Source organism: Acomys russatus, unplaced genomic scaffold (genome assembly GCF_903995435.1).
Source record: "Acomys russatus unplaced genomic scaffold, mAcoRus1.1, whole genome shotgun sequence".
In the NCBI taxonomy this organism is placed as follows: domain Eukaryota; kingdom Metazoa; phylum Chordata; class Mammalia; order Rodentia; family Muridae; genus Acomys; species Acomys russatus.
The window spans coordinates 27205-38095 of NW_026131651.1; the positions used below are offsets into that span (position 1 = coordinate 27205).

Genomic DNA, 10891 nt, shown 5'->3' on the forward strand with positions numbered 1-10891 from the left:
TTAATCATCATCACATACCGGGACGTTAAGCCAAAGCTTACTAGTTTAGAAACATGAGGTCATACACCACCCATCAGCGCCCAACAGGAAGTACTGGGTGGTTGTAGGTTGTTTTGATTAGGAACCATTGGTTGATTTCATACCACTCCTTCTAGGTAACTGTATAAAAAGGTTTGCATTTCAGATCCTACACAACCACCAACTTATTTTGAGATTCTGCAGAAGAGAAAGCACAGGTGCCATCATGTTAAAGTTCCTGCTGCTCGCTTTGGTATTTGGTTTCGCTCAGGCTAAGGTAAATTTGCTGGGTCTGTGTGTATGTGTGAACTTTCTAAATAGCCTATTGCTATGGATATGATATGTCATTAAGTAAATGCATGCAAGTCCATATTCATGAAATAACTGTTCTGATTTTTTTACTCAGCTAGGCACACTTTCCCAACCATATTTTCCCTAGGAGGAAAAAAAAGTGAATTGAGAGAATATAAGAAGATAGAAGATAAATAGCCAAAGGTCCATGATTCTGTGTTTGCTGTTACATTGCCCTCTTTTATATTTCATTTCTAGAAACTAATAAATGAAATACTACTGATGAAAATTTCTAGTCAGTTTAAGTTTCAAGGATTCGGAGGCTGAGATGAGAACACCAATACACCTTAAAATGGCATGCATGTTCCTTGTTTGCCCTTTTTGTTGTCATTTCAGCTTGAAGGAACTTGGTATACCATTGCCATCGCTGCTGATAATGTAGAGAAGATAGAGAAAGAAGGAGAGATGAGACTCTACGATCGGGAAATTACTTGTGAAGAGGAATGTAAAAAAATGAGAATCAAATTTTTTGTCAAGTAAGCACATTATCTGTAATGAACACTGAGCAAGCTAATTACATTTTATGGGCATAGTTTCCTGAAATTTAGAGGGGAATGTTCTGTTTCTGGTCATGAAAAAGAATGCCCGATGTTTGCTATGTGAGTGCGCTGTTCTGTGATGGGGCTGACCTGGATACCACACAGAGAGAGCTGAACACTGACTCCCATTCCATGAGAGCTTCGTGGGGGACCCTTTGTTGTGAGAACTGATATTCCATTGTATCATCTCTGTTAGATAAAAACACTCTGTAGAACTCATCTGTAATATGTTGAAAGTTGCAACCATTTGGGTCAAAGCCATACAAAAAGATTTATTCAATAATTAATGTCATATAAATATTCTACAAATACATCAGATAAGTCTAGCTTCTATGTCCATTTTTCTGAAGATCTAGGTTCAAAGATGACTATGAGTCATGCTAGAGTACCTGACACCATAAGGTCTAAAAATGCTTAGAACACCACTCCCATATAGCCACAATTGTAAGATTTAAGGCAAAAGTCAAAGCATTTAAACACATACATATACATCTATGAATATATGGTGGGAGGCACTAGATCACGAGAATTAGCACATTGAAAAACATATTTAATGTGTAGTGAATAATGGAAAAGTAGCCGCCAGAGCCTTCTAACAATGGGGAAATATTGGCACAAATAAGGAAAAGCATCTCGATGATAGTTTCTAAAGAAGATGAGTTGCAAATATGAGTGAAGAAGAGTTACTTGAGCTCCTTCTCTGAACAATAATATCTTTTATGGTAGTAGTACATCCTCAATCACATTAGAACACTTGCAGACCTTCAGTGTAAATTCAATGGTGACAAAGAACAAACTATTGTTTCTCTCTTTGATTTATAAGACAAAATGGACAGTGTACTGAGACCACAGTTGTGGGGGAGGTGCAAGAAGATGGTGAGACCTACCAAGCCCAGTGTGAGTACAGGATTTGGGAGCCCCGTTTCTGAACACAAACATTGCTGGTGTATGCTTTTATGCTGATATGACATTCACCCATAAGTACATGGATTACGGACAATTTGGGTAGTTATAATGTGATTACCTTTTCCAACCTAATGACATATTTTATCAAGTCTGTATACATTGGAGGTCACCAGCATTTACTACGAGAAGAACACTATTACATATCTATGTGAATACTTTTAACAGAATGCCTACAAAATAGTTTTCCCACAGGAAACGTTATTTTTGTTATATTTTTGCTGATTTTTTTCATACAGTATCTTACATTGTTTTTCCAATCCTGATATTCCATGCGAGGCTTCCTGGGCTACAAACATTTTTGCAAACTTCATGCCTCAGCTTAGGGTTCACAGGGAAATATTTGTTCACCGTATTGGAATGAAGTATACAAAATGAATGCCTTGAGGAATAGCTATGCACACACGGTTCATATGTCAGTGAATCAGAGAAAATTGCTGGTGTTAGGGCCAGTGTTAATATTTAGCAAATAAGTTGTATCAAACAAAATTGAAAATTCATATTTGCCATATCATTATAGTTTCAGGAAATAATTATTTTAAACCCGTGAAGCAAACAGAAGAGCATGTAGTCTTTACCGTTCAGAATATCGATAAGGATAAGAAGGAAACACGACTGATTTTTGTTCTTGGTAAGAATGGTTGTGGTCTCTGAAATAGTAGCAAAAGATTGACAATGCAAATCAGTACTAAGTCAGATTAAACCAGGAGCACAGGGACCTTGGATTTCCAAACTCTTGTCCACTAAATGATATCCTGGTTGTTGTGTGGAACAACTCCTCCATTATACTTTAATTTAAATTGCATGGACTATAAAGACATAGGGCAATGGAGCATGCTATTGAGAATTTGTGTTCACGTTTCCTCACGGGAAAGATTACAACCAATATGATTTTCCCACAGGACAGAACATTTTGAGTATCCTTTGATTAATTAATTGAATATTTAGAAAAGTAAAACTATAGCACTGGGATAAATGTGAAGACTCCCTTGAAAGTGCGTTATGCGTCTCTTGTGTTTTTGTAAGTGGATAAGCGTGAGATAAGTGAGTTCTCTAAACAAATACTTTTAATTTTTTATCATGTAACCTGGCAAAGTGATGTGATACCACAATACAGGCTGTATTAAATGTGTCCATGGCACTTTGAATAGTCTTCTGGACAATATTGGCACAACAAGGGTGGATAAATTTGGAGAAGTTGGGATTTTTCCATTGATGGGAAACAAAGGAAACGAATTACATTATGCAAGTTTCTCATGAACATACAAATGACATTGTCATTGACATGATGCAGGAAGAAAACAAGAAAAGTTGACTCCTGAAGAAATGGAAAAACTTGTTGAATTTGCTAAGGAAAAAGGCATTCCACCTGAAAACATTCGAGAAATTGTGAAAACAGGTAACCTACATACATGTTCATTTTGCTGTAATATATCTATGAGTAAGGTCTCTTCTTTAGAAGAAATTTATTCATATATTACCTTTAAGTTGGAACTGCCAGGATGAATCATTACAGCACTGTCCTTATATTCTTAGGATATCAGACCTTTCATTCCTTACATGAATCACTTTTTTTTTAACAGATACCTGTCCAAAGTAAAGGCCTGTTGGTGAGTAGAAACAGAAGCCATACTTATCCAACTATATATTTGAATTGACTTGGGCTTAATTGTAGACAATGGTAAATGTAAGCATTTCCAAGGAAATAACTTGTTCTGAAAATGAGGCAAAATCCAGGCAGATTAATACTTTGGTTTCCAGCTTTAAAATCCTATAGTGACAAGAATGAGTTATAGTGACAAGATTTTTTTGTCACAGATGAGGTTTAAATATGCTGAGCTCTTCGCTGTGTTCTTTGAAAACTCTCAAACTTAATTTTCCTGTCAGACCACATAATGTTACTACTTCCTGTAGAAATCCCTCCTATAGAATCCAAAATACAAGACACTGGTACTTTCTGGGATAGGAACTGTTAGTGGAAAATCACTTTTCTATAGTCTATATTGTTAGAATTATTTTTGTTGTCCTGTGATCTCAAGGGTGAAACCTTTCTGAAACTGCTCAGTCATGTGTTAAGAGTTTTCTTCATATTCTAACAGGTAATAACTGGATGAGAATTTTGCATCATACCCTCTTGACGATGGAATCCATATCATCTATAATTCACCTTTTCTTTCCAAATAAATTTTCCCTTTGCCTTGAAGTCACGGTACTGCATACAAAATACCTGACTTGCCTTTTCTTCTCCTCCTCATGATCTATGAGCTGTTCTTCTTCTTTTTGAATGATTAAATAAATTGATTCAGGAAGCAATGGTGACTTGTGGAAAGAGTATCACTTAAAAGACACACAAAAGTTCACTAATCTAACTTTAAAAAATCACTCGGTTGTTAAAAAATGAAGTCTTATGGCTAAACCTACTGGACTAGTTGGAAATGTCACAAATACTGGAGAGCCATGGGCAACAACAGCACAGAAGTGACGTTCATGTTTTGCTTCATAGTAACATTTTGTTGTAAGCCACAAAATGTGGTTTAATGGTCCTAATACATCAAAATGTTTCACATAACAAAAACTGAGGGTCTGCTTACATGTTCCATATTACTTAAAATAGAGGATGAAAACCCTTTTCTGAAGTCCATCTAAAAAGCCCATCTTTCCCCAAGTGACTTCAATATGCAAATGAATCAGGGTTAGTCTAATAGTGTACAAAGGATTTAGCCTGTTTTGTAAAATAGAGTAAGTTCCCTGGAATGGTATTCGACAGATACACCCACTCCAAATATGCATTTTTATTTTATATTTTTCTTTCCGTATGGCAATGATTCTTTTTAATTTTACTAATTTATTCAAATAAGAGCTCACTTGCTATCCCATCACTTATATCCTCCCGTTCCTCCCTATTCCCACTTTCACCCTCTCCCCCTTCCCTCTCTCTAAGACCGAGGGGGACCTCCTCCCCCACTATATGGTCATAGGCTCTCAAGTCTCATCTTGGTAGCCTTCTTATTCTTTCTTTGAATGTCATCAGGTCTCCCAAACAAGGGGAGTTTGTCAAATATGGGACACCAGAGTTCATATCACAATCAGTCCTTTCTCTCCACAAAACTGTGGAGAATGTCCTACACCCGTTCATGTTTAAAGTTTTGGACAAATCAGAAACACAAGGCACACATCTAAATATACTAAAGGCGATATACAGCAAGCCAGTAGCCAACATCAAATGAAATGAAGAGATACTCAAGAAATTTCCCCTAAAATCAGGGACCAGAAAAGGCTTCCCACTTTCTCTAAATCTCTTCAATATAGTTCTTGAATTTCTAGCCAGAGCAATAAGACTTCAAAATAGGACCCAAAGGATACAAATGGGAAAGGAGAATTTCAAATTATCCCTATTTGCAGATGACATGATAGTGTACATATGTGACACCAAAAATTCCACCAGAGAACTCCTGCAACTGGTAAACACCGTCAGCAAATTTTCTGGATAAAAATTAACTCAGAAAGAGTCAGTATCCTTCCTATATTCAATAAATAAACATGCAGAGGAAGTAATTAGGAAAACGACACTCTTCACGATAGCCACAAGCAATATCAAATATCTAGAAGTAGCTCTAAACAAGCAAGTGAAAGACGTGTTGGCAATGATTCTTTACAATGTAGTTTACTATTCAAATAGAAATGTAAGATATGAAGGGTTCTTTGAGGGGTTGCAGCATGGGAAAGACAGGATTCTAGAGAATGGTGTTATATCCTGTCTCCTAATGGCTCACAATGAAAGAGCAGAGGTTGGAATGGGACTGCAGTTGGGGTATAAAGTGAATAAATCAGTAAATTAATGAGGAAAAAGAAGAAAACTGCAGATAACCAGAAAAAAAAAAAGTTGAGTTGGAGAGATACACTGAATGAACTATGGGAAAGTAGTATCGTAACAGGAAACATGGAAAAAAATGGGCAGTAGTTTCGCTTCTCCGTGTGTTTAAAGTAATATTTCCCTTGAAACGTACTACCAAAATATTAATCTAGCCGAGGTTTTGTCCATGTTCACCAATCAGCAGGAAAAAAAGACTGTGTGGACACAATGTATGCATAAGCTAGAATCTCTGGTGTCCATACTCTAGGTATATTTTACTCACTGACCTTGAAATTCATAGTTCCTTTTTACATGAATGCTGCAAACAAGATCAAGATGCTCCCTCAGTGCCCACTGCTGTTGTGAGTACTGCTAAATGACCATGCATAAAGAGAATCTAGGCAGCTCAGGCTCCCTAAGGGTCACCTAGTAATGGGAACATGTGTCTGTCTCTGCCATGGACTCTGTAGTCTGTTCCTTGATCACTTCCCTCCAGCAGGGGGGCCTTACCAAGCAACAGAGGAGGAAGCTGCAGGCAGTCCAGTCCTGATGACACTTGACAGGTTGACTTCAATTGGTAGAGGTGGAAGTCTCCCCCTCTCTGAGGACTAGGAGCCTCTCATAGAGGGGGAAGAGAGGTAGAGTGTAGGAACCTGGAGAAGATGAAGGAGGGGGCTGCAATCAGGATATGAAGTGAATACATTTAAAAACATTAATTTAAATAAAAAAGAATAAAAATATGAAATTAAAGTAAGAGGAATTACAAAAATTGAAGTCATTCGTATTTCTACAGTTTAAATAAACAGATTTAGAATTTGGTATCCTCTGTGAATTGTGGTCATTGTTTTGTGAAACTCAGACACAAAAGAATTAACGCATGAAGGATTGGTTTAGTTTGATCGGGTTGATATAATCTCTTTTTTATTTTCATTTTTATTATTTGTATCTTTTACATATGCATTTATACTATATATACAATAAACTGCCTACAGCAAGAAGAGCTAGGCAATATTCGGGAATGATATAAACATTCCATTCATAGTGCATTGGCTATTTGTATTTTGAACCCTTGAAGAAAACATCTTTCCTATGTTGGTGCATGTAAAATTCTGAATCAAATCTCATATCTATCAACATAAAACATCTTTCTACACCTAAAAACACCAATGCCAAAACAACAAAGCTTAATTGTAAAACTGAACTATCTGGACTTTAACACCCTCAGAGACTCGAGAAGGATTACCTCAGTATAGAAGGAGTGGAGTTTAGCGGCTCCCCAAATGAGAAGATGATAGAGATGGTTTGCTGCCTGAACAGTCAGCCAAGATTCTCTATAACTTTGGAGCATCATTTTCAGCCTTCTGGCCCAATATGTCTGATATACATATTTGTGAGGCAGAAACTGTTAAGGACTTGCTTTCCTTGTCTTGGAACAGTTGGTCATCAGCTCTGCCTCTATTAGAACTCTCCCTTTCCACCAGGTGGCCTTGCCAGCCGACCTAATCTCTCAAACACAAATCATAACAAACATGTGAACAGTAATAGATACATTTTGGGTCAGGTTTTTTAATGTAGTAAAGTTTACATTTTTATAGAGAAGTATATATCTTATTTTTAATATTAGCTATACTCTTAAAATATCGAGAATTTAAACATTAGACAGTGAAAATATATACAACTTATTGCATAATAGCTTATATTTTTAAAGATGCCACTGGTATTAAGCACAAGAAAATTCCTACAGATGCTTAACTTCTCTAATCCTAGAATGTGGGAAGTGGCAGCTGTGGATTCTGACATTAAGGTCACACAGTGTAGAAGAAACTGTTTGCATTCAAAAGTAGGTGCTAGGGAACCTGGAATATTAACCACACATTGTTCCTTCAACAGAAGGAAAGCATAACCTAATGTCAGCTTAGAAATTTTGTAGTTTCCTGACCTTTTCTCTGTCTCTGCCGCAGAGACCAAAATAGATCCTTCCCTGACCTTTACTGTTAACTTGTTTTCCTCATTCAATCCATCAAACCTATCTTTAAGGAAGGTGTCACCAGTAACCGGACTTGGTGTACTCACATCTGAACTTCTAGTCAGATGACATTGTGTTTTCTTGTGCTCATGGGATTGAGTTAATTAAGCTAGGAAGCCTTTCACTAAATTGTGTGATGCTGAATTATGCCTTCAATAAATTATTGGCAACCAGATGCCTAAAGTTTGAAATAAATTTATTTAGTCATATGGAAGCCAACTACCTTCTAACCTCTTATGGGTTTCATTACTCTGCTGTCTGTGGTATTACAGAGACCCAAAGAATTCTGTGCAATGTGTACAGAACCTGTTTCCACATTTATATAATTATAACCTTCATGGGAGATATCTATTTCAATAATGTGCTTTCAGGGTAAGTATGTCAGCCTCATTTCTCCCACATAATATGATGGATGTAGGCTATACACTTGGCAGTTCTTGGGTATGAAATCGAAACAGAAGGATCCCAAGGCCTAGATAACATGCTAAACTAGGACATTCAGAAACCTCAGTATAATAGAAGAACATGTGTGAAGAAACAGATGGTAGACTCCTGAAATGACCACTGAAGGATGAACGTTGCCCTCCAAATGCCTTGCACATAAGCACAATACCGAAGATAATTTAAAAATATATGGATGTCTCTGGAATAGAAGAGACCATAATTTCAGTTAATTTTTCTTGTCTACAGTTCAATGTCATCAAAAAATCAAAATTTCACATGTTTGGTCTTCCCATGCTGAGAGAAGTACATTCATGAATTATTTTTTATTGAAACACTTCAGCACAGCAGGACAACCTGAGGATACTGCCCAATTACCATGCTATTTCAGCATCTCCTGGTGGTGTTGATTAAGAAATTACCACTCATAATATAGTGAAAATTATACCAGTGTAGTATGTATTTCAACAAGGTCTCTGAAGACGCCCTTCAATCCGTGAATCCCATGATTAAACCAACAGGGAAAACTTTCTATCTACAATGAGGACATATAAATTGAATAGAGAGATATTGGGTAACATCACAACATCATGTGCCACTATTGCAATCCTTCCCTAGCAATAATGGGTACAACTAAATACAGTGCCTGCACCATTGGCTCAATGTTGGAAGGACCTTGCTCTTTGAGGTTGCTGTCTTTCCTTTTCGTACAGACATTCTGAGCTCAGCAGCATTAGGTGTTGGACTCCTTCTCCCAGGCAGGGCCTCTGTCTCTGTGTATGACTGCATCTGCTAAGTGTCATTAGACAAAGATACCCCCAGCCACATTTGACCTATGGCCCTTGACATAGCTCCCTGCTACCTGTCCCCTTCCTGTGCCTATAGGATAATTAGGGGCTGTGTTTCCATCCATAGGATACGAGTGTGCTGCCAAATGTAAAATAAGCATCCTAAAAGTGCCTGGTTTCCACCAGTTATGAACCTCTATCCTGGAAGCCCAAAACCGACTCCCCAAGGGATAAATTGTCTTTGTTCTTCCTAAGTACATTTGTACTGGCTCCTGGGCTCCTGAAGTGGTTCCCAGCATGTTTCATCTCCTTCGCGTTTCTGGCCTTCGAGGCGCTGTGCATCCTCTTCTGTTCCTCAGGCCTCGGTGGGCTGGTGGCCATCAGCCCTCCAGGGAAGAGGAGAACTGCAGCTCAGGGACCATAAGAGAAGAGCTAAGCAGAAAAATTATGAGAGCCAGAAAATAAGGAAGTCTGCCGAGAGACAGAGTTTCCAAGGAAGAGCTGCATAATAAGGAGTGGAGCCATGGCAATATAAATGGACAATGGAAATCTTTGCAGCTTCTTGCCTCCATTTATAAACTACATATAAACAAAATATGGCTAGAAGAAAAATTTCCCTCCCCCAGAGATGAGCCATCTGTTTGTTGTTCTATAAGGAAAGATCGAACTTGAAATCACGCTTACATTAACAATCTAAATTTACTTAGCTTCTATGTTTGAATTCTTACACACACACACACATGCAAACATATACACATATAGATGTGTTTTGCATGTGATAAAAATAACCAAATTAATAGAGGCTATGATCTTGAGAGGGATGAGTCTATTACAAGTGTTAGAAGAAATGTAGCTCCCAGGATCTGGAGAATAAAGTGATACAGTTCCACATCAATTAAAAACCTAAGAGGTCCATCAAAGTGCACCTGATATGGAAAAATACATAATTTACTTTAAACATTTGAGTTGAAATTCTCTTTGTAATGCAACACAGAACTAAAGTCACATCATTTTACTTTCAAGAGCATACATTATTTTCTGATTATTCATTTTTTATTCTTATCCTTATCCATTGTATTACTTTTGTCATGTTCGAGTTCATTCATTATTATTTGATGGCATATTTTTAGGATTTTATAGGATATTTCCATGCATAGTCTTAACTCAGTATCTTCCTAGCACCTGCACTTACATGCTTCCAATCCCTTTGGAATAGTTTCTGCCAATAATTATTCTATCAAATGAAAAATACAAAGAAGAGAAGAATTTGAAACAAGTATGGCAAAACTTGCAAAATAAGGACGTTGATTTGGCTTTTTCATGTGTGTGAAATCCTCTTTCTCTTGGAAAGTGCTGGTTGGGGCTTTACTCCTCTAGACAAGGTTCAGCCTAAGGTTGGCACTCAGTGAACAGAGGTTCTGAGGATGCAATGTATCCTTACTTAAAAATTTTTGATGTCTACACTCTGGGTATCAAAATAATTCCATCATTTTCCTTGCTGTGCCGATTGATATGAAAAAATAAAAATTTATGATGGAGTTTAAATGAAATTGAAGTAAAATGTACTTTTATTTTCAATTAATGTATATAGAGGTATATACAGGTTTTACCTTAATTTAGAAGTTGTGAACAGTTAGTGAAATTCTATTACTGTTTAGTGAAATGCAGAGATATGGGAAAAATCAATGGCTTATGGACTTGGTTTACTGTTTCAAAATAGTTCAAAAATTGAAATTTTGCTGAGGCCTTGGGAGGCTCCCGCTTCAGGCTGCCTGACAGGAAGAGCAGCGTCTGAGGCATGCGTGTCCAAGGGATGCTCCCAGGATAGCTTTGTTTTAGGCTCCTGCCACCAGCATCCGGACTCAGGGTTCATAAAGCAGAGCCCCCAACTCCGCAGGCATTATCTGGATCC

General features: G+C 37.4%; 1 protein-coding gene across 1 annotated transcript; it reads left to right on the top strand.

Moving 5' to 3' along the window:
• The first annotated feature begins 244 nt into the window (after positions 1-244).
• LOC127186354 (odorant-binding protein 1a-like) lies at positions 245-9403 on the top strand. Its single transcript, XM_051142764.1, has 7 exons — positions 245-295; positions 706-845; positions 1732-1805; positions 2392-2511; positions 3178-3270; positions 8023-8122; positions 9166-9403. The coding sequence occupies exons 1-7, from the start codon at positions 245-247 to the stop codon at positions 9401-9403; spliced, it is 816 nt and encodes a 271-aa protein (XP_050998721.1).
• Positions 9404-10891: the final 1488 nt, after the last annotated feature.